The following is a 25,160-nucleotide window of genomic DNA, read 5'->3' on the forward strand; positions in this document are numbered from 1 at the left end:
AGTAGCCAGGCTGTAATGCCAGTTTGGTGCACGTTGGACACACGTAGGCATGCGCCTTTGTAAAAGGGCCTTGGGCCCCTAAGATAGGTAAATGATTGTTCTAAAATTCTAGCTAAACTTGTTCTTATGGTTTTCTATTGGCTCTCAAGTTGTGTCTACCTGAGATGATTCAGAAATACTAATATATGGGCCATGTATGTTGCAGCTTAGCCTTCAATATTTTAAAAATCAAGAAACTAGTCTTAAATATAATACAGCCTTCTACATAAGTACATAAGTTTTGCCACACTGGGACAGACCAAAGGTCCATCAAGCCCAGCGTCCTGTTTCCAACAGTGGCCAATCCAGGTCACAAATACCTGGCAAGATCCCCAAAAAAGTTCAATACATTTTATGCTGCTTATCCCAGAAATAAGCAGTGGATTTTCCCCAAGTCCATTTTAATAATGGTCTATGGACTTTTCCTTTAGGAAGCCGGCCAAACCTTTTTTAAACCCCGCTAAGCTAACCGCCTTTACCACATTCTGTAACAGCCAATGTTATTTTATTAACCATGTAGAAATTCATTTTTACGTGGCACAGTAATCTAGCAGAGGTGTTTTGCACAGTTTGTAAATTAATAAGTTTTTGCATGGAACCTAAAGAAAGAATATTATAGTAATCTGTTTGTGATTTTTGTATTTATCATTCCGTTAATGGTGATCACCATTGCGGCATAATGTAAGCCACATTGAGCCTGCAAATAGGTGGGAAAATGTGGGATACAAATGCAGCAAATAAATAAATAAAATGGATGCTTGAATTAAAATTTTAAACTGATCAATCTCAAAATGACTTCTTATTCTTGGGAGTTGTCTTTATGAATTAAGATGTTAACCTGATGTTCCATAGTCAGCATAGTATCGACAGTGGTTGAAGTGGAAATATCAGTTCTGAATGAAACATCTTTGTTTTCTTTTTAAGCTATTGAGAATAAAGAATGGGAAGGTGCAGCCCGAAAGAGTCCAAACGTTGTGGACACACCTCCACTCTCTTCTGTTTCGGCAAAGCGGCAGGTTGGATGCACAGAGGATTTCCTCCTTTCCAAATTTCCATTTGATGGTAGAGAGGTTCCGTTTGTGGTCCCTTCCTTTAAGCCATCGTACATACAACCGAGAGCTCTCTACAGCCCACCACATCTAGAAGGACTCAAAGGTAAACACAAGAGTCAAAAATGAGGTCACCTAAACTACAGGTAGGAGTGGAGGAGGAGCCTAATGGTTAGCGCAATGGATTGAGAACCTGGGAACTGGGTTTGATTTCCACTGCATCTCCCTGTGACTCTGGACAAGTTGCTTTAACCCTTCATTGCCCCAGGAAGAAAAACTCGATTGTGAGCCCACCAGGGACAGAGAAGTGCCTGCATATAATATGTGTAAATCACTTTGGTTGTACTCAGTGGTGTAGCGAGGGCGGCTGCCACCCGGGGTGGTTCGCCGCTGCGCACCCCCCCCCCCCCCGGGTGCAGCATGACACCCCCCCTCAGCGCATCACCCAAGCCCCCCCCCTCAGCACATCAACTTCCTCCCCCTCGGCGCACCAACCCCCCCCTCGGCGCATTACCCAAGCCCCCCCCCCCAGTGCATTCTTGCCTGCCGTGGGCACGCCACTGGGGGAGGTGTCTGTTCCGCTGGTTCCCTGCTCCCTCTGCCCCGGAACAGGAAGTAACCTGTTCTGGGGCAGAGGGAGCAGGGAACCAGCGGAGCTGACACCCGCCCCGCCCTTGCTACGCCACTGGTTGTACCACAGAAAGGCAATATATCAAATCTATGATCCTTCCCCCTTTTACACTGAAGTTTGTTGATAATCAGTCCTGATTGGGTGCCAGTATTTGGATGCTGATCCAAGGTGTGCGCCCAATTAAATTGGCTAACAAGCACTAATTAGCACCAATTTAAATTTGCGAGGACATCTTGCTATGTGCTGTTCTATAACAATGTGCCCAAATCCCATAGCGCACAACCCAAAAGGAGGTGTGGCCATGAGAGGTGCACTGGCGGGTCAGGGACATCCCTCAATTTTGCGCTCAGTGTTATAGAATGCCAGAGATGTGCGCCCAAATTGGGTGCTGGGAATTTCAGCAGGTGTAAGTCCTGGCACTCGAATTTGGGTGCTGAATCGAGCACTCAATACTATTCTATAATGGACGCTCATCTTTGAGTACCCATTTTAAGAATAGTATTGAGTGCCAGTTTTTTGGTGCTGATTTTTGATTGCCGTTTACTGAATCTAGCCCTTTGTGTGTAGTGAGAGCCCACCCATGCCCTGCCTATGCCCCCTCTCTTTGATGTCCCCTTGCAAAGGGGTGGGGGGGTATATATAGAATAGCATTTAGGCAGAATATTGACATTTACCTGCATATATGTTGTTATACTAAATATTTACACATGTAACACACAAATATGAGCACATATGGACCGATGATCAGCAGCTCTGCGCTGTTCCAAACAGCGCTCTAAAATAAGCGCCGGGACAGTGTGGGGCTATAACACCCATATGATCAAAGCTAATAGCATGCAAATTTATGTGCGCTATTAGCTCTGATCATAGGGATACTTCTCTGATCACAGGGGTACTTGTGTGGGAGGATTGTGCCTGGGCATGCTCCCAAGGCACAATCCTCCCGCAGAAGTTGTCAAACAGCAGAAGAGGTTTGACAGGTCCAGGATTTTCTTCCAGACCTATCAAATTTAAGCCCGCACTACCCCCCCCAACACAAGATCTGGAGGTCTGGTGGACCTCCAGCCCCCCCCCCCACCCCCAAAGCACAAAAACCCTGGTGGTCCAGTGGGACTGCTAGCTTCCCCCCCTCACCTCTACACCAAACAAAACGCCCTGGTGGTCCAGTGGGACTGTTATCTATCTTCCCCCTCCCCCCAGCAGCATACCTGGTGATAGAGGGAGGGGGGAGGGACTAGCACTCCCTCCCTCCTCTTCAGGCGTCTTCCCAAAATGGCAAAGTGCTGCCCTGCCCGGTGCATCCTGGGATGCATTGGGCGGGGCTTAACTTCTATATATGAGTTAAGCCCCACCTGACGCATCTCAGGATGCACTGGGCAGGGTGGGACACCGCCATTTTGGGAAGGCGCCCGAAGAGGAGGGAGGGGAGTGCTAGTCCCTTCCTCCTCCCACTACCACGACCACCAGGTAGGCTGCCGGGGGGAGGGGGCGGATAGATAGCGGTTCCATTGGACCACAGGGCATTTTTGTTCGATGAGGGGAAGCTAGCGGTCCCACTGGACCACCGGGGTTTTTTTAATGTATTGATGTTGGGGTGCTTGGAGGTCCACCGGACCTGCAGATCTTGTGTTTGGGGGGGGGGTTAGGTTTGACAGGGACCTGTCAAACCTTTTCAGTGGGTCTCCCTCATTCCTCCCTTGCTAGCAAACCCTAATGCCAGCTCCTTTTTTTTTTCCAATTTTATTTTATTGATATTTATTTTAACATTACAAGATTAACTTCCTGTTCCGGGGCAGAGGGAGCATGGAAACGAACGATGCTGACCGGTGCGCGGCACCCCCCCCCCAGCGGCATGCACCCGGGGGGGGGGGGTTTCGCAGGGGTGGGGGGTGTCCTTTTACCGGAGGGGGGGGAGTCGCGCTGCACCGGGGGGGGGGCGCTGCACCCGGGGAGCGGGGCGCATCGGCGATCCACCCCGGGTGTCAGCCCCTCTAGGAACGCCACTACAGATGAAGAGATCATTAATTATAAAGAGAAATTATAAAAAGAAAAATGTCTAGCCTGAATTTTCTATCTTATTCAAATTCTTAATCAGTTATCAATCAAACTTAGAGTCTCTTTGGTTATTCTTTTTGTTTCCAAAAAGGTTCGAAGTTGTTCTGGTTCAAAAAATAAATATTCGTTACCCAAGTATCTTATAAGGCATTGACACGGGTAAGCCAATAGAAATGTTGCTCCGAGTGCCTTAGTCTCTTCTCTGAAAGCTAGAATTTTTTTCCTTCTATCTTGTGTTGTCTTTGTAATGTCTGGATATATCCATATTCTAGAACCGCAGAAACTCTTTGTCAAATTCTTAAAATACAGCTTTAATACTGCATTTAAGTCTTGCTCAAATACAAATGATGCCATTAAAGTTCGCCGTATTTTAACTTCTGATATTGATTGTTCAAGTAAAGCAGTGATATCATGAGCTCCTGAATCAGGAACATTTTCTAAGGGTAAATGTTCTAGAGTCTCCAGTCCCGCTCCGGGTTCCGGTATTTGAGGAACATAATAGACTTTATTTAATGGAGGAATAGCCTCGGGAGGGAATTGAAGAATCTCTGTTAAATATTTTTTTAAAGAAGTCTGACGCATTCATTCCTTCCGACATCGGAAAATTCAACAGTCTCAAATTTAACCGTCTATTAAAATGTTCTATTTGTTCTATTTTACGTGATGTCAAAAGTTTATCCTTAACCAAAAGTTCAGTAGTAGTTCTTATATTTGAAACCTCTGATTGCAATTGAGAAATTTGGTTAAGTGATTCTTGTTTAACATTGTCAATAGATAAAGTTAAAGCTTCATCTTTACTTACAAGAAGAGATGTGTCTTGGGCAGCTTTTGTACCTATTGTAGATAATTCTTGTATCGCTCCCCAAATAGTTTCTAATGTTGGCACCAAAGGAGTTTTATGCTCCACGATCACTTCATCTGCGGCCTGGGGTAGAGTAGTGCCGCTCAAGGCTTCGACGATACTGACTTCCGATTTGACTAGGCCTTCCTCTAAACCCCTCAGGTTCCCCGCAGGTCATGGTGGTGGATTAAGATCCGGAGGAGATAGCGATGTTTCAATCCCCAGTAGTGCCGATGCTCCTCCGTTGGCTCTAACGGCAGGGCTCAACAAACCGGCTTCTGATGGAAGACCTGTTGTGTATCGATGGAGAGTTTGTTGGATCGGGGACGAGGTTCTGGTCAGCGGCATTTGACCTTTTACCGTCCCTTTTCTCTTAGTATGCAGCATTAAATCAAAAAAGAAGAATAGTTTAAACAAGAAACAGAGCTCCACAAGCTTCCTCCAAACGAGTCACAGCAATCAGGCCGCCATCTTGACTCCTCCCTCCTGCTCCTAATGCCAGGTCCTAGCTGGCGTAAGGTTTGCAGCGGTAGCAGCACCCTTATTTGGTGGGCTGCCCGTTGATCATGAGGGATGAATGCGGGAGACCCTTGTTTGCATGCTTTTGCATGCAAATAGCGTTCAGAGCCGGCAAGCGCATTATTACACGTGCTCATCGGCTCTGATCATCGGGCGGGCACAGACATAGGCACTAGTACAGGGCTATTGGCCTCTAGCGCCCGTGCTTGCTTCTGATCATCGGCCCAATAGTTTGTCTCAAATGCTATAAGGACAATTATGTAATCTGAGGTTTGAGGATTTCACAGTGAGATGGGCTGCCAAGAGAACTATTATATAAATGTGCTATGTTTTTGCACAGACCAGGAAACATTTGCCTCGAGGTTTTCCAAGTCAGCACTACAAAGAATTGTTTTTGCCAGAAGATTGATATAGTTTTATGTAATATCATTCTCTCTGCTGTCTCATCCCCCTTTTCCTAACCAGTGCTTATAGTATCGACACAAAAGAGACAGGTGTGATCCACAGACTGTACTACGTGTATGTTTGTTATAAAACTTGATATACCGCCTTTTCTAAGAAAGGAAAGTCAAAGCAGATAACAATATATATTCGGAAAAACAAAATATGAAAGTGCTAAACCCCTACGAGAAAAACTACACTGGCTACCACTTAAAGAACGCATCACATTCAAAATATGTACCCTAGTTCACAAAATCATTCACGGAGACGCTCCAGCCTACATGTCAGACCTGATAGACTTACCACCCAGGAACGCTAAAAAGTCATCCCGCACATTCCTTAATCTTCACTTCCCCAACTGCAAAGGTCTAAAATACAAACCAACGCATACGTCAACCTTTTCCTACTTGAGTACACAATTCTGGAACGCGCTGCCGCACAACTTAAAAAAAGATCTATGAACTAACCAACTTCCGCAAACTACTGAAGACCCATCGCTTTGACAAGGCATACCAAAAAGATCAACAAATGTGAACCCTTACACATATATCCAGAACTGCCTCACGATATTTGCTTGTTATTCTATTATCCTGCTTTATCATTATCATGTTACCCAAGATCCTTATGCAATGCTAAATGTATATTTTCTTACATATTTCCACTATTCATGATGTAATGTAAGCCACATTGAGCCTGCAAAGAGGTGGGAAAATGTGGGATACAAATGCAATAAATAAATATATAAAAATTCCACATAAAATCTTGAGAACTAGAACTCCAATTAAGATATGAAAGGATATAACCATATGTAGTTTATAGTTTATTATGACTTACAAGACCGCTGGGCGAGACAGTACAGAGCAGTGTACAGTGTATAGACTAAAAAATTTAAAGAAATGGAAAAAGAACTCCATTATAAACAGGAAAGGTTAACAATCGCACCAAGAGCCCCTTTTACCAAAGCTGCGGCAAAAAGGGGGCCTGTGTTGGGGTCGTCCCGTGTTTTTGAGGTATGCCGAGGCCCCCTTTTACCACAGCGGATAAAAGGTAGGTCTTTCTTTTTATGAGGAAATGGCTATGCAGCAAGTGAAGCGCTTGCCGAGCGACCATTTCAGGGGCGAGCCCTTACTGCCACCCATCGAGGTGGCAGTAAGGGCTCCCGCGCTAGCCCGGCGGTAACCGGGCAGCCCACGGCACTGCCCGATTACCACCAGGTACACACCAGCGCTACAAAAATAAGTATATTTTTGTAGCTCCGGATATTACAGCGCACTGGGGGTGGGAACTACTGCCGGGCTGCTGCGGTAGCCCAGCATTACTTCCTTTTTAGCGAACGGTTAAGCCCATGTTGGGCTTACCGCCACTTTATAAAAGGGGCCCCAAGAGGGATAAAAGAGGGGAGGACAGATAAATAAAGGGTGGGGGGAAGGGCTCTTACTGAGAAATCCAAAACAGCTGATCAGTCTGGTCCGTCGAATGCCTGTTTAAAAAATCCAAGTCTGTGTGTATTTTAGCTAAATATGAATATGCTGCAGCTGAAAAACATAACTCACTTGTTAAGTACAACAAAATATGGTCTCCTTTACTAAACCCACTACGTAATAACCTTTGTCAGAATTGAAATTATGTATTACTCCTGTGACTTATGATTATGATCTGTTATCGAAATAATCCCGGACTTGCCCTAACTTGAACATGTATGCTGATGCTTGTTACTGTTTACTTGTTAAGCTGGCTAATTGCTTTATTTTAGCCATTTGTTATCATTTATAAAACACAATAAAAATACTGGAACTAAAAAAAAAAAAAAAAGCCAAGTCTTTAAAAAAAGACTTAACATTTTTGAAGGAGGATTCAGAGCACAGAGAGAGAGGGGGGGGGGAGATTATTCCAAATGTGAGGAGCAAGAAAGAAAAATGCACTGTGTCTAGTAGATTCTTCATAATGTGCTACTTTGGGACAAGGAAGGATCAAACGATGGTCATTTAAGGAACGAAGAAGTCGAGAGGGGAGAGTAAGGGGTATTAAGGCAGGCAAGATAATCAGAAAGCCTAAGTCGGAAAGGTTTGACAGCAGTGCATCTGCTTGTGTTGTGTTAAGAGTCACAGTTTTCCGTTTTTAGAGTTGCTCCTTTCAGAAGGTTTCAAATTAGCCCCTGACGTAGCCCTTGGTGGGCGAAACACGGCCTGTGTTGGGCAATTTGTTTACATGCGGTATCTATATATATAAAAGGCAACCTCAACGTTCTGAAGCCTCCACGGAAGTTGAGGCGCCCGAGATATCCGGTGTGCCCTGGAGTGTCTGCACCGCCCTCGCGTCAAAACGTCATGACGTGTCAAAACGTCATGACGTCGAGGGCGGAGCTATTGACACTCGAGGGCCGAAATGGCCCACAGCGAACAAGGCAAGTAGCTTCGAGGGACGGAGGGAGGGGGCCCCTTGCTAGCGCCCGTTTCATTCCGCTCAGAAACGGGCATTTTTTCCTAGTTTTCAATAAAATCTTTCTGATGTTATATTGATCTCCTGGCTTCTTTTTCCAAGTAGAAGTGGGAGACAGGAAAAGAGAAAGAGAGAAGGGGGAAGACAAAAAAAAAAAAAAGGAGTGGGTCAATGTAGAATGCGGAGTCTCAGTGCATACCCACAGGATCGGCGCTTAATTAGGGACAGTCCCAAATGCCATCTGGAAATAATAATAAATTAAAACTGACTAATGAAAATTCAGACCTTATATCTGCGGGCAAAGTATTCCAGAGACTGGGGGCTAAAATGCAGAACGCAGAGTTTTGAGTAGATCCGTAATAAGCCTGTTTAGGAGAAGGCAGTACCAAACGGTTAGAGTCAAGAGATCGGAGTATATGGGACAGGGAGTAGGGGAATAGACTTCCTGAGCCTGTACATCTAGCCCTTTGAGCAGGGACTGTCTTTTCATGTATGGTGTATCTGACAGCCTGAGACTGCATGTTAAGTTCCCCTTGAGAAAGCCAGGAGGGTGAAACAGGCTCCTGTCGGGGTGTGCTTGTCCAACGGCATGCAGATAAGTTATAAGTTATTAAAGCCATCTTTAGCAAGTTTGCTACAGCTATATGAAAGCTAGCAGCATGTTAGAATAATATAAAAATAATAATATAAAAAAATAAAAAACAAAAATAAGAAAAAAAGTGATACAAAGAAATCAGCGTTGCTGCTAGCTGAGATCAATGGTAGGAGAGAGGGCATGTGTGTATGATTAGAATGTTAGCAGCGAACAAGTTTAAAATCAGCTGCGACTTGAATATGAGACTTTGCCCGTAAACTCTACCATAGTGATTCTCCCATAGCACTCCACTTTTTTTGTGTGTTTTTTTGTGTTGGTATTTCTAGAATAAGCAGCATAAAATGTATTGTACTGTTTTGGGATCTTGCCAGGCACTTATGACCTGAATTGGCCACTGTTGGAAACAGGATGCTGGGTTTGATGGACCTTCGGTCTGCCCCAGTATGGCAACACTTATGTACTTATCTTCCCTTCCCTACCCCTCAGGTGTCCAGCATCTACCTACAGTCTCCCTCCCCCATTGTCCAGCATTTACCCTTCTCTTCCCTACCCAACCTCCAGGTGACTCTATTCATAAAGGTAGTTAATAAATCCCAATAAATAAATAGACGTCACAATGACCATTAAGCACAGTCAAGCCGCAATAAATGATAAACCCATCAGTCACTTCACCAGTCAAAGGAGGTGTTTCTTTACAGTCAGCTTGATGTCAAGTTTTCTGTTCCACTAACCTGACATCACAGTCGTTCTGATGTTATAGCAATTTGAGAGGATTTTGTTTCCCCCAAGGATAGCAGGAGCACAGGTAACCTGCACAGTATCATAGTAACATAGTAGATGACGGCATAAAAAGACCTGCATGGTCCATCCAGTCTGCCCAACAAGATAAACTCATATGTGCTACTTTTTATGTATACCTTACCTTGATTTGTACCTGTCCTTTTCAGGGCACAGACCCTTAGAAGTCTGCCCAGCACTATCCCCGCCTCCCAACCACCAGCCCCGCTTCCCACCACCGGTTCTGGCACAGACCGTATAAGTCTGCCCAGCACTATCCCCGCCTCCCAACCACCAGCCCCGCCTCCCAACCACCGGCTCTGGCACAGACCGTATAAGTCTGCCCAGCACTATCCCCGCCTCCCAACCACCAGCCCCGCCTCCCAACCACCGGCTCTGGCACAGACCGTATAAGTCTGCCCAGCACTATCCCCGCCTCCCAACCACCAGCCCCGCCTCCCAACCACCGGCTCTGGCGCAGACCGTATAAGTCTGCCCAGCACTATCCCCGCCTCCCAACCACCAGCCCCGCCTCCCAACCACCGGCTCTGGCGCAGACCGTATAAGTCTGCCCAGCACTATCCCCGCCTCCCAACCACCAGCCCCGCCTCCCAACCACCGGCTCTGGCCCAGACCGTATAAGTCTGCCCAGCACTATCCCCGCCTCCCAACCACCAGCCCCGCCTCCCAACCACCGGCTCTGGCGCAGACCGTATAAGTCTGCCCAGCACTATCCCCGCCTCCCAACCACCAGCCCCGCCTCCCAACCACCGGCTCTGGCGCAGACCGTATAAGTCTGCCCAGCACTATCCCCGCCTCCCGCCACCGGTTCTGCCACCCAATCTCAGCTAAGCTTCTGAGGATCCATTCCTTCTGAACAGGATTCCTTTATGCATATCCCACGCATGTTTGAATTCCGTTACCGTTTTCATCTCCACCACCTCCCGCGGGAGGGCATTCCAAGCATCCACTACTTTCTCCGTGAAAAAATACTTCCTGACATTTTTCTTGAGTCTGCCCCCCTTCAATCTCATTTCATGTCCTCTCATTCTACCTCCTTCGCATCTCCGGAAAAGGTTCATTTGCGGATTAATACTTTTCAAATATTTGAACGTCTGTATCAGCCCCTAAACCTTCCAAGAAGAATCTGTTCATGCTTTTAGAAACTAAACAGGCTACACAGATGAGCATTTTTCTCTCTTTCCTGTTGTGAAACAAAACTTGGTCTCAATATCCTTTGCTTCCTCACTGAAAATAGAGAGACCTTGGCAAGGTCTCTTCTTGGATGCAATTGAGACTCCACATAAGAGCTTAGAATTACAGGAAGAAAGCCTCTGCTGTTGCTCTTGTCTTCCAGCATTTTTACAGTGTGATATTTACCGGAGGTCATTTTGGAAAGATTACGTGGCATTTTTATGTGTAAAGAGCAGGACCTGCTGTTTTGTTGAGGGCCCAGAGTAAACATGGATGGAACTTTCCAAAACTCCCTCTCCCCCACCTGCATCTTTCTCGCTCTCCTCCGTCCCGGATCTGGCATCCGCTTCTCCCCAGCCTGAGGCAGGGGCGTAGCCAGACACCCAATTTTGGGTGGGCCTGGGCCCAAGATGGGTGGGCAGAAGTACTCCGCAAGTGATTTGGTCTCTCCCTCTCTCACCTCCGTGCCATATGGTCCCTCAAACATCAGCCCCTCCCCTGCATACATAGCAGATTTTCACCGGCAGCAAGCAGCAACTAATACACACTGCTCATGTTGGCCTCACAGCCTTCCCTCTGATGTAACTTCCTGTTTCCGCATAGGTGGGAATACATCAGCGGGAAGGCTGTGGGGCTGGTGCGAGCAGTATGTATCAGTTGCTGCTCACTGCAGGCATCTGGGATTTACAAGGTATGCAGGAGGGACAGTTATGCAGGAGGGACAGTTGTTGGGAGTTTTCGGCTGGTGGGGCTTGGGGAATCCCTGCCAGCCACATCATAGATGTGCTGCTACTGGGTGGGCCTGAGCCCAAAATGGGTGGGCACGGGCCCACCCGAGACCACACTCGGCTACGCCGTTGACCTGAGGCTCGGCAGCTCCCCCTCTCTCTGAACCCCCCTCCCTACCTGAGAACTGCCAACTGCAGCAGCAATTCATATCCTCTGCCTGCACCACTCTTGCAGGCTTCCCTCTGCCGCATCCCACCCTCGCAGTGTCCTTCAAACGTTCTGTTTCTTCTCTGCAGCAGGGAAGCCTATTTACGGCCTGAGCCCTTAAGAGCACCCATTGATCTAGAGGTAAAGGGCTTACACGCTACACGCACATAGGGTTGCCATGTGGCTCCAGAAAAAGGAGGACAGATTGAGCCAGTCTTGGTTTTACTTCCATTGTTTTCAATGGAAGCAAAACCTGGACTGGATCAATGTGTCCTCCTTTTTCTGGAGCCAAATGGTAACCTTACACGCACAGTGACTGGTCAGAGTGTTCCAACTGCCGATTAACACTGGAAACGCCAGGCACGGTAGGAAATAAAAAAAAATAATTTGTCCTGGTGGTATGGGCATGCGTCAAATGTGAAATTAGCACCAGGAGGGTGTGCTAGACTGGCAGAAGTTTCATTTTGGCGGGCACTGCACACATGTAGGACCTACTGCGCCATTGTAAAAGGGCCACTTAGCACTAAAACAGTTAAAGATAACCGCATAAATAGGACCTGTCTTTACATGGTTCTTCTTAACCAGTTAAGTGACAAATATCGCACATAACCCGCTATGAGTTAACCGGCTTTCAGACATGGCCGGTACTGGATTTCTGGGTTTAATGCCGGTGGAGGTCAGCAGAATGCTAATCACTGCCGGCAGAATATCGGGCCCAGAGGTTGCAAAATCTGCCACCTACTACTACTTATCACTTCTATAGCGCTACAAGGCATACGCAGCGCTGTACACCATACACAAAAGACAGTCCCTGCTCAAAGAGCTCACAATCTAGATAAGACAGGTAAACAGACAGAACAACTAAGAGGTAAGTGAATTAAAGAGGTAGGGATAAAAGGGTACAGAGCAAGTGATTAGTGGTTAGGAGCCAAAAGCAGTGTTAAAGAGGTGGGCTTTTAGCCTGGATTTGAAAACGGCCAAAGAAGGGGCTAGACGTATAGGCTCAGGAAGTCTATTCCAGGCGTGAGGTGCAGTGAGATAAAAGGAACGGAGTCTGGAATTAGCAGTGGAGGAGAAGGGGACAAACGAGAGATTTATCCACAGAATGGAGTACCCGGGGGGGGGGGGGGGTGTAGGGAGAGACAAGAGTGGAGAGGTACTGGGGAGCAGTAGAGTCAATGCACTTATGGGTCAGTAAGAGAAGTTTGAATTGAATGCGGAAACGGATAGGGAGCCAGTGAAGTGACTTGAGGAGAGGGCTAATGTGAGCATAGTGACTCTGGTGGAAAGTGAGTCATGCAGCAGAGTTTTGGACTGATTGAAGAGGAGAGAGGTGGCTAAGTGGGAGGCCGGTGAGAAGCAGGTTGCAATAATCAAGAGGAGAGGTGATAAGAGTGTGGATAAGGGTTCTGGTAGAGTGCTCAGAGATGAAGGGACAGATTTTGCTGATGTTATAGAGAAAGAAACGACAGGCTTTGGCAATCTGCTGAATGTGAGCAGAGAAGGAGTGAGAGGAGTCGAAGATGACCCCAAGGTTACGAGCTGATGAGACAGGGAGAATGAGAGTGCCATCCACAGAAATAGAGAAAGGGGGGGGGGGGCGAGGAGAGGTGGGTTTAGGGGGAAAGATGAGAAGCTCGGTTTTGGCCACCTGCACATGTAAGTTGCAGCATTTACCCGTGCAGAGCTCCAAGTTTGTCTGAATATGTATTTTTGTAAAATGGTTGTTCCTGCCATATGTATCAAAAATTACATGTGTTGTACCCTCATCCTTATAGATGTTTTACAAAAGGGCAAATGCATTGTGAAGAAATACCCCAGCGGTTAGAACAGTGATGTATGCTGTATTTTTCCGTTTGTATAATTATGTAATGCTGTAACTTGCCTAGAACTGATATCCACAAGTAATAAATATTTTTTATAAATGTTAATGTTCATGGTATTGTTATACCTCTGAGAAAAACTACACTGGCTACCAATCAAAGAATGTATTGCTTTCAAAATCTGCACCCTGGTCCATAAAATTATCTACAGCGAAGCCCCGGAATACATCACAGACTTCATAGACCTACCAACAAGAAACACAATCGGATCATCACGAACATACCTAAATCTCCACTACCCAAGCTGCAAAGGACTCAAATACAAATCAACTTATGCATCCAGTTTCTCCTACATAAGCACGCAACTGTGGAACGCACTACCAAAAGCCGTGAAAACAATGTACGACCAACTAAACTTCCGGAAATCACTAAAACCAACCTGTTCAAAAAGGCATACCCCATCAACCCAACTTAAGTGCCTAAACCCTGCAACACAACGATACCAAAGCTTGTTATAGACTATACATAACTCTTCCTCTCTATGATTCCCAATGTGTCTCTAACACATGAACCTTATCCGACCACATTAACTCCTTGTATTTATTTCTCTACCGGAGATGGTGAACGCCTCTATGGTACAATGTAAGCCACATTGAGCCTGCAAACAGGTGGGGAAAATGTGGGATACAAATGTAACAAATAAAATAAAAAATATTCCCTTTGAGATAGGTTCGGAGTTGATTAATAAATCAGCGGGCTGTAGACCAAGGAAACAAGGGGATCAGATTCCATTCCTTCTGCAGAAGCTCTTGTGACCAATTAATAGTGGAATCAATTAATAGAACTTCTCATAACAGGTCTTACATGTAGCATTACAATACTATTCCCCACTCAAGAACCTCCCAGACCCTGTGTGTTCTTTTAGATACAGGATTGCAAGCTCTCCTGGGAAAGGAAATAACCTACTGTACAGTAATGTATTATGCAGTAAGTTCAGATTTGGAAATGCAAATAAATATTGTATCTTAAAATAATTAAGCCTGCTTTCTTTTATGTTGGGAGCATTCTAACTTTGCATTTGCATCTTTGTCTGTTGGAGGTCTTATGTTTCCTATTTATTTTGTACTTTTAAGGTTCAGCCATAGCCTCCTTCAGTGACCGAAAGACAGAACTTTCCAGCATGTATCACCAAAGACCAAACTATGATATAGTCTACAACCCAGCCTATATGCTGAATCACATTTCTCCAGACCTGTGCCGTCGTGGTACACAGAACTTTGATAATTTAAGGTTATATGCCTCAGGTGAGTAGACTTGCTAAGATAATAGAATACGCTTACGTGCCAAATAAGACTTACCTTCAGCATCCTCCTTAACCCCTCCCCCCCCCCCCCCCAGTAGGTCCTCCCCAGGCCTTGGTGGTTTAGTGGTGTCTTTGGAGCAGGAACATCCTGTCCCATTCCTGTGCAGTGAAAACATGGTGGCTGCAGTATTCTTGGCTGCCATTTTTTCAGCGCGGAGAAAGGAGACAGGAACATTTTGGGATGCTTCTGCCCCAAAGACCCCACTAGACCACCAGTGTCTTTACAAAGTAGGTTTTGGGAGGGCCTACCGGAGGGGGGGGAGGAGGAAGGCGGCTTGGTGGGCAGCCTGAGGGAAGGGAATGTGCTTTGAGTCAAGCGGGTGGGGGTGGCTGGCTTGTGACAGCAGGGGGCAGGACTACAGTTTCGAGTTTCCAGCGAAAATGCACAGGCATTTTCAGTGAAAACCCGAATTTTAGGTCAGCTTTGTTGCTGAATCCAAAACCAAAATTTAGTCAGCCTGTAGGTGTAATTTATGTGGAGCAGGGGGTAGAGTATATGTTATTTTATAAAATATGTAGCTACATGCTTAGAGTACATGTACACATTTACAGCAGCTTCAGAGCTGATGTGAATGTGTGTGTCAGCATTTGTGATCTCCAGGAGCTAGCTCTGGAAGACTGTCTTATAAAGGTACATAGGCATCTGTGTTATTGCTGCTTTTATTTGATTTGATTTATTCACTTGATAACTGCTAAATACAATGATGTTTTAAAACAGTTCACAATAAAAATAAATTTACAAAAAAAACCATAAATGTAAAACAAATACTAAAAATATCAAACTAAAATACAAAACTTTTTATAAAACCCAAACACAGCAACAGACGATAGAGAAATCAGCATATCAGCTGAAACTAGTGAACCAAAGATCAAGTTCAATATAGTGAAACAATGTGAGTGTGGCTGTTTGATTTATTTGCTGCTAAAAGGGCTCAGTGAGTAAAACTGGAAAACTCTCTTGCCACTTTCCATTATTTACTGTTATCAATAGAAATCAAACAAAATAAAACATGGAAAAGAAAATAAGATGATACCTTTTTTATTGGACATAACTTAACACATTTCTTGATTAGCTTTCGAAGGTTGCCCTTCTTCGTCAGATCGGAAATAAGCAAATGTGCTAGCTGACAGTGTATATAGGTGATAACATTCAAGCATTACTATGACAGTCTGACAGGGTGGGAGGATGGGGTGGGTAGGAAGTATGCATGGGGACATCAAAGCATATCATTGATATTCTAACAGGGTGGGTGTGGATAGGTGAGGGGAGGGTGATCAACAGAGACATACAGCTTTATGGTTTATAATGGGCTAGGAACCCCAGATCCTTGTTAAGTCCTTTCTGTTGGGTGTTAAAATATTCAATCATTCTGACTTCAAAGGTCTTACGTCAGAATGATTGAATATTTTAACACCCAACAGAAAGGACTTAACAAGGATCTGGGGTTCATAGCCCATTATAAACCATAAAGCTGTATGTCTCTGTTGATCACCCTCCCCTCACCTATCCACACCCACCCTGTTAGAATATCAATGATATGCTTTGATGTCCCCATGCATACTTCCTACCCACCCCCATCCTCCCACCCTGTCAGACTGTCATAGTAATGCTTGAATGTTTTCACTTATATACACTGTCAGCTAGCACATTTGCTTATTTCCGATCTGAGGAAGAAGGGCAACCTTCGAAAGCTAATCAAGAAATGTATTAAGTTATGTCCAATAAAAAAGGTATCATCTTATTTTCTTTTCCATGTTTTATTTTGTTTGATTTCTATTGATAACCTTAAGAGTGGACTAACATGGCTACCACACTCCATTATTTACTGAAAACTTTTTCTAGTAAGCTTTTCCACCCGTTGTTGTCAATCTTGGGCAGTGAGGACGAGGCAACAGAGAACACTTAGCTGCTGTTGTGTGGATGGTTCCTCTTCTCTCTCTTGAATGAATGTCACTTTTCTGTCGTTTTATGGAGTTCTACTTTTATTTTCTTAACATTGTTTTTATTGTTAATTGGTTTGATTTGTAGATTTGTCTGATGACTAAAGCGGTATATTAAGTTTTTAAACAATAAACGATATTACCAGGGCTTTTTTGGAGGGGGTACTTGGGGGTACTGAGTACCGGCACCTTTTCCATTGTCTGCTAAAATTGTCACCTTTTCCATTGTCTGCTAAAATTGACCCATGGTCCCCAAGTTTTAATGAAAGAGCTCAGGATCTACACACCAATTCTGCCTTGCCGTAGATTCTGTGACTGGTTGCAGGGGGCCTGGCTACTGTGGGGTGAGTCTGTCGGTGATCACCCCATTCCTGAAAGGTGGACAGGCATTTGAGTACCGGCACCTTTTTCACTAGAAAAAATGCACTGGATGTTACTGATTGGTCTCAACTATGGACAGTCTTGCACTACTTCTAGTCAGAAGAGTGACATTCTTTTCCCTTCTTTTTAGTTTGTGATTTAAGGAGCAGCAGCGTAAAACATTCACCTGGATTAAGCAATTCCCTGTCTGATTTGACGAGTTCACAGAGGCACATTCAGGTGAGTAATTAATCTTTATACACTATCCTGGAGGGAACCTGTAGAACATATTCTTCTATGGGGCAATACTTTGGTTTCCCAGTGCCAAAAATAGCAAGAATTTATGCACGGATGAGCTGAATTGTGAAACTGAAAATCATGAAAGCAGCATCTGAAAATAAGCTTTGCTGTGGAGAAGGAGTGAGACTTTGTTTCAGGCTTGATCTTATATCAGGAGGAAGTGCTGCGGCACAGAATTGGAAAGGAGCCGTGTTTGTCACATCTCCAATTTTAAAAAGTCAGGAATCACCAAGCTTGGTCTAATGAAAAGTAACGCACCCTGCAAACCCACTGTTTCTGGGGCTGATGTGGATTCTAGAACACTGCACTGTGGGGCCCTTCTACTAAGCCGCGGCAAAAAGTGGCCTTTGGCAGAGCAAGCGCATCTTTTGGAATGCGAGCCAGGCCAATTTTTTTACCGCGTCCTGGAAAAAGAGCCTTTTTTTAAGCGTCCGGAAAATGGACGCGGCAAAGTAAAAAAAAAAAAAAACCAGCAGGCATCCATTTTCAGCCTGAGACTTTACTGCCACCCATTGACGTAGCGGTAATGTCTCACACGTTACCCAAGCGGTAGGCGTGCAGTGTGTGCCCACTGCTGTTTACCGCCGGGTAAGCGCCACACTGTAGAAAATAGAAAATATTTTCTACCGCATGTTGTCGGCGCACGCCAAATTCAGCATTACCACCTTGGCACGCGGTAGACGGGCAGTAATGCCGATTTGGTGCACACTGGATGCGCATAGGCCCTTACCCATCTTTATAAAAGGGCCCTGTATTAGCCAAACCCTTATTCTTTATCATCTCTCCAGACCATTCCCGACAAGTTCGGTATATGACCTCCTACCAGCAGATGGGGAAATTGAGAACTACTGAGTGACATCATCCTATAAGGTCCTGTGCAACCCTGGCCTGAGCCAGCCAGTGTTTCTCAATCTCCCAGCAGATGGTAGATGAGTACCTATGCGGCCTTGCTCTGGTTAGGTCTTGCTTGGGTGAGCTGTTTTTGGCCTCATGGTTTAAAAAAAAAAAAAACAAATGAAAAGAGATTTGATTCCAAGAAAAAAAAAAGAGAGAGAAAGAAAATGAAAATCAGAAAATTCATATGGGAGCTTTGGTTCTTAAAAATAAAAAATATCAAAAACAGAGAACATAATGCATGTTTTAGGGGCTTGACTAGTCTTCGTCTCTGTGACCCGGGAGGGTACACACTGTGACGTTTCAAGTCCCCTCCCTTCCCTCTATTTAGAGTTGTGCTTTTGCCTCAGCCCCTTCCCCCATATGTACTGGGAGTGGAGAAGACTTGCAAAGCAGTGGGGAGCACTTGCTGGGTATCAGCAAGAACCATGCATTGGAGGCATGGTAGCCCATGCTAAAAAGGCATGCAACGAGTACCGCTTGACGCACACGGCACCTTGAGTCCCCTGCTAGAGGCTTTTGCTACATGTGCGCATAGTCAGGTTTCAGGGCAACCGGGTCTTCGGCAACTCCATTGTTCTCCTAGACCGGTGATTCCCAAACTTTTTCGACCTGCCACTCCCTTGGTTCCATAAATTTATTACAGTGCCCCCCACTCATCTATTGAGGCTACTACTTAAAACAAATTATTTCAAAATTTCAATCAAAGTTTTTATTTAATTAATAACATAGGGGCCATTTTACTAAGCCGCATAAGCGTCTATGTGCGCTCAACATGCGCCTAAAGGGGGTTACCGCCCGGTTACCATGTGGTTCTTGTGGTAATTTCATTTTTGGCGCGCGTCCAATGCGTGCGGCTGAAAAATAATTTTTATTTTTGGATGCGCATATCGGATGGGGCGCCAAGTGGTATTTGACACGAGTAGGTCATTACTGCCCGGTTACCACATGAGACTTTACCGCTAGGTCAATGGCTGGCAGTAAGGTTGCAGACCCAAAATGGACGTGCGGCAGTTTTGATTTTGCCGCACGTCCATTTTCAGCAAAAATTTTAAAAAAGACCTTTTTTATAGATTCGCTGAAAAATATATCAGCACACACCCAAAACCCACGCCTATACTACCACAAGTCATTTTTCAACACACCTTAGTAATAGGACCCCATAAATAGTATCGTTTAATAATATTAATGATGGAATTGAATTATTCATGGAACTACACGTAACTCTAGGCGCACTGTATAGAATCTGGGGTTAGCGCTTTAGCAAGCTAGCACTCAGTGAGTTTTAAGAGGTTGTTATTGTGTAACTTGTCATTCACGCATAGCTTTAAAGACGGGTCTTTTCTTTACAGAGATACGATTCAGTGTCCAGTGTTCCCAGTAGTTCATCTTCAAAGAAGGACTCGCAGGGCAGCAACCGAAGCTTGGGTGAGTCACTTTCCTTTGATAGCAAATAGAAACCCTGTAGAATGACAGAGCCCCACTGAAAGAAATCTTATGCAAAGGTTGAGCAAGTGCATACCCAAGTAACTTTTAAGTTTGGTGCATGGTGAATGTCCACAGGAACTGAAGAAGAGAGTCTATGGCTGAATGGTATTATAGTAATAAAAATAGTAATACTACTACTACTAATAATAATAATAATTATTATTATTATTTTCATATGCGACATATTACAGCTAATGCTGATTGGTTTTAACTCTTAATTCAGGTTCTATCCAAGGACCCGGGAATCAGATATTGATGCAAAATGTATGGTGCTCCAAGTAGAATTGGGTTTTTTTTTTGGCAAAATTGATGGGGTTACATCTTTTACATTAAAATTTCCAAGTGTTTTAGGAGTTCAGTCAGTATTGCTTGTAAACGGGCCCGCTGCTCCAGTATGGGGGAGGAAGCTGCCTCCCATGAATAGCCAGAACTTCACAAAACTGCCACCAGGAAATACTTCAAAACATTCCTTTATTTTCCACATTCATAACAAAACTTCACTCCAGAGTAGAGACTTGCTTCTCAGGCAGGGCTGTTCTGCCTTGCTTAGTACATCAACCAATTACACAAAGACTTTGCCCCCTTACCGGAGGGGAATGCATTAGTCCTTTGGAAATCCCTGCTTTTTTGGTCCCAGGCAGTAGCAAACAAATAGTACTTGTCCCACAAGCAGGATTTCCCCTCAAGACCGTGTTAATCACCCAGCCTTTACTTTCAGGAGGTTCAATACTTTTGGGACTTCCTTCCACCCAAGGTATTTCAGCCTGCTTCAGTTCTTTAGGGACCTGTCTTGCCCAAGGATTTTCAGCCTGCACTGCTCCTCTCCTCCTGAACTGAACCCCTCTTCCCACCAGGCAGCCCTCCTTCATAAACAAGCCTTCCAACTTCAGAGGTTCTCACAATAATCAGGTTTCAAAACAGGGTAATAATTCTCCCACCACTCAGGGTTTCCCCAAAAGAAAACCAGGCTTCTCTACTTAAGCAGGGTTTAAACCAAAATAAATTCCCAAAACCATGTAGGTTTCCAAACCTTCAGGGGCTGCCTTCCTCAGCTCTCAAGCTCCCATTCCGTTCTGCTTTCTTCCCCTGCTCAGGCTGATTAATTCCCTCTTCCATCCAATCCTCCTCCTGCTTCTCAGCCCACCCCACCCTATTTCAGGTGGGCAGCATGATATACAGATTGCTGGTCCCGGGAACTGGCTCCTTCATTCACCCTCCCTCTTGTGGTCAGAGACGGTATATGGCCAGCTTGCCTTTCCCCTGGGATCTCACTGCTAGGACTGGAAATGCATTCTGGGATATGTAGTTCATGGTTCTGCTGCTTCACTCTATACATCGGGGATGTAGCCTTGTCACATGCTCCATCAGCTTCAGTCACATTTGATATTATCATCAATTTTTTGCTCCATAGTTTTTCTACTTTCAGTTTGTAAATCATGGTATGTATTTTGTTATTTTTTTTCCAGATGTTTTTCATCAGTTCTACCACTACTGGTTATTGCCACATCTATAAAACCCATACATTTATCTTTCCTATGACCGTGATGGTCTTGGATCTTAACAGCTTTGTTGAAGATCATTGTAGGTTAAATCATAGGGCCTCGTTGTTTTATAGATCAGTGCAATCCTACACTACTATTTCCTGTAGGTCTATTCAACAAGTATGGGGATTAGATCTCAGTGACTCATTATCAGATACACATTGGTCTCAAGTTTGGTCAACTGGTCCAAGAGCCTCTTTATCAGCTGCTATAACCCAATTTCTTTTCTTCATGTATCATAGAGCTGTCTGCACTCCAAGAAAAAGTGAAGTGGCTGGTTCCTCAAAATTTGACCTCTGATGGTCATGCAAAAAAATACACAGGAACTCTTATTCATCTTATATTGGAATGCCCCAATCTTGCTCTTTTTTTGGTCAGATGTTTGGGATAAGCTGAAAGAGATATTTGGTTTCCAAGTGTCATTTTTTACCAAAATGTAGAATCTGGAAGTCCATTTGTATTCCAGTTTTTCTATCAGATGAAGATAAATTATTGTTTGACTTTCTAATATCCTGTTGCATTAAAATTAATTATTTCACATTGGAAGGACAACTCTCAAGTGAATGTCTATATCTGGTGGAACTTGATTTTGCTATACAACAAATATGAACAGTCTATTGCTTATTCCTCGTTGGGTACTCAAGCCAGACTTGAGAAATGGAAAACTTTAGATCTTTTTCTTTTCCCTATTATTCAGTCATAATCTGTTGTTTATAAAACTCAGCTTTGGTAATTGTACAGTGTACTCATGTACTTGTTTTTCTTTCTTGAAAAAGTTTGTTTTATATTTGAAAAATTCAATAAATGCCAATTAGTGGTGATAATTGGTTGTTAAGATCCAATTATCAGTGCTGATTAGCTTGTTAACCAATTAGCTTCTGTGCATTGTTAGGGAATACACTTTGATTTCCGTGAGGAAATCTCAGCATGATATATAGAATCTCGGGGTTAGTGCATGGGAAAATCCTATGTTAGGGAAGGGAAATGGGACTTGATATACCACCTTTCTGAAGCGGTTTACATATATTCAGGTACTTATTTTTTGTACCAGGGCAATGGAGGGTTAAGTGACTTGCCCAGAGTCAGAAGGAGCTGCAGTGGGAATTGAACTCAGTTCCCCAGGATCAAAGTCCACTGCACTAACCACTAGGCTACTCCTCCACTCATTCCACCAATAAGAGCCAACCTCATCAGTGATGTCACAATGGCTTGATTGCCCGATACTTGGCTCACTTCTGATATTGTGATGTCATAAGGGAAAGGGAAATGGGACTTGATATACCGCCTTTCTGAGGTTTTTGCAACTACATTCAAAGCGGTTTACATATATTCAGGTACTTATTTTGTACCAGGGGCAATGGAGGGTTAAGTGACTTGCCCAGAGTCACAAGGAGCTGCAGTGGGAATTGAACTCAGTTCCCCAGGATCAAAGTCCACTGCACTAACCACTAGGCTACTCCTCCACTCAATCCACCAATAAGAGCCAACCTCATCAGTGATGTCACAATGGCTTGATTGCCCGATACTTGGCTCACTTCTGATATTGTGATGTCATAAGGGAAAGGAAAATGGGACTTGATATACTGCCTTTCTGAGGTTTTTGCAACTACATTCAAAGCGGTTTACATATATTCAGGTACTTATTTTGTACCAGGGGCAATGGAGGGTTAAGTGACTTACCTAGAGTCACAAGGAGCTGCAGTGGGAATTGAACTCAGTTCCCCAGGATCAAAGTCCACTGCACTAACCACTAGGCTACTCCCTAGAACACGCTAAGCCCATATTTCAGCACACCTTAGTAAGGGCTCCTTTTACTAAGCGACGGTAAGCCCAACGGGGGCTTACCGCTCGCTATACAGGAAGTACCGCTGGGCTACCGCAGCAGCTTGGCAGTACTTCCCACCCCTAATGCGCCGTCATTTCTGGCACTAGAAAAATGTATTTATTTTTGTAGCGCCAGAGTGTACCCAGCAGTAATCGGGCAGCGCCGTTCGCTGCCCGGTTACCGCCGGGTTAATGCGGGAGCCCTTACTGCCACCTCAGTGGGTGACGGTAAGGGCTCCTCCCCACAATGATCACGCGGCAAGTGCTAAAAGGGTGCCTCGGCGAGCCCCAGAGTCAGCAAAACCCCCACCTCGGGGGGTCAGCACTCAAGAAAAAGATGTAGGTGTTCTTTATGTAACCCTAACATTTAATTTTCAGTTTTACGTGATGCTGAAGGACAGACTTGAGATGATTTAAACAAAAGCATGTTGGTTACAAGACTCTTTTTTTTTTTTTCTCTTTTCTAACATTTTAGACTGTTAAACTGCACAATAGACTCACTGTTCAGGCTGGATTTAAAATACTAGTTGTAAATATCTGAATTAGCAGTTCTTGTTTTCCAGATACAATTACCTTGTCAGGGGATGAAAGAGACTTTGGGAGACTCAATGTTAGATTACGTTACAGTCCTGATGTGGAGCAGGTCTGGATCACGGTTTTGAAGGTAAGATCGGGTAACTGCTCTTACCTGCTGCCTCAGTAAAATTAGTGCTTTATTGTGTCTTTGTCCCTTATCTCCGAAAATCATTTACCCAGTTAAGGGGTCCTTTTACTAAGCTGCGGCAAAAGGGGGCATGCCAGAGCGTGTTTTTGACGTGCACTGAGGCCTCCTTTTACCGCAGTGGATAAAAGGTTGTTTTGTTTTTTTTAAAGAATTTCGGGGGGGGGAGGGGTGGGGGAGCACAACACCGGTGCTACAAAAATAAAAATACTTTTGTAGCACCGGAAACGGCACACACTGGGGGTGGGAATTACTGCTGGCCTGCTGCGGAAGCCCGGCGGTATTTCCTGTTTAGCGAGCGGTAAGCCCGCGTTGGGCTTACCGTCACTTAGTAAAAGACCCCCCTAAGTGAGCTGTTTGAAAATTACCAACCTTCGTGCAGGTAAAAGCAGGGCCGCTGAGAGGGGGGGCAGGGGGGACAAAATTCCCCGGGCCCGGGCCTCCAAGGGGGGCCTGGCGCAGGGGTCAGGCTGCCGGCACTGCAGTTCCTGGTCTCACCTGCCTGCCTCCTCGGCTCCGGGCCCCCTGTATTCGAAGCGGCAGTCACAGATCGCCTTTCTTCTGGCCTTCCCTCCCTGTGTCCCGCCCTCGCGGAAACTGGAAGTTACATCAGACGAGGGTTTTGGGCGTGCGCTGATCCATTTTTTAGCGCACCTGTAAAAAAGGCGCTTTTTTGCCAAAAATGGATGTGCGGCAAAATCAAAATCGCCACGCGCCCATTTTGGATCTGAGACCTTACCGGCAGCCATTGACCTAGCAGTAAAGAATCTGGGCAGTAATGACCTAGGCACGCCAAATGCCACGGCGCATCCATTATGTGCACCCAAAAATAAAAAAAAATTTCAGACGCACGTATCGGACGCACGCCAAAAATGAAATTACCGCAAGAGCTGCCTGGTAGTCAGTGGTAACTCCATTTTGGCGCACGTTGGGCGTACATAGACGCTTATGCGGCTTAGTAAAAGGGCCCCTGAGTTTGCCTGGCTGTCAGGATATGTTGTTCTGCTTTGATTGCAGCTGCTGTTTGCTGCCTGTCAGAAACTCTTGCTGTAGGTGACAGCCTAGCCTTCCTTAACGGTTAAGTCAACCCTGCACAAATTTAATATTTGCCATAAGGTATCATGAGGAGCTGCCTGTGATAATGTGTGTGAACGTTGGCGTCCTGAGCCTTTAAATACACAGCCAGACTACAGTCTAAAGGCAGCAAAAATCTTTATTTGTGTAGTTCAGGTTCAAAACACAAAATAAGTCCGCCTTCCCTTGCAGGCTGTCTGCTCAAATTTAAACAGAAAGCAGCTGAGGATTAAATAGCAAAAGGAGATCTATTTGCCTAACAGATGAGTTCACAAGGTTTAAGAGCAGTCTACAGCAATGCACAAAAGTAACTTG

General features: G+C 44.9%; 1 protein-coding gene across 1 annotated transcript in view; it reads left to right on the plus strand.

The window, feature by feature from the left end:
* Window positions 1–25,160, plus strand: part of TC2N (tandem C2 domains, nuclear) — a 101,089-nt gene that overhangs the window by 34,717 nt on the left and 41,212 nt on the right. The window contains exons 4-8 of the mRNA XM_030213828.1: window positions 964–1,194; window positions 14,473–14,643; window positions 17,155–17,243; window positions 19,550–19,625; window positions 23,614–23,714. Coding sequence (XP_030069688.1) covers window positions 964–1,194; window positions 14,473–14,643; window positions 17,155–17,243; window positions 19,550–19,625; window positions 23,614–23,714 — 668 coding nt within the window. The remainder of the gene's footprint in view (window positions 1–963; window positions 1,195–14,472; window positions 14,644–17,154; window positions 17,244–19,549; window positions 19,626–23,613; window positions 23,715–25,160) is intronic.

The sequence above is a fragment of the Microcaecilia unicolor genome, chromosome 9 (assembly GCF_901765095.1).
Source record: "Microcaecilia unicolor chromosome 9, aMicUni1.1, whole genome shotgun sequence".
Classification (NCBI taxonomy): Eukaryota; Metazoa; Chordata; class Amphibia; order Gymnophiona; family Siphonopidae; genus Microcaecilia; species Microcaecilia unicolor.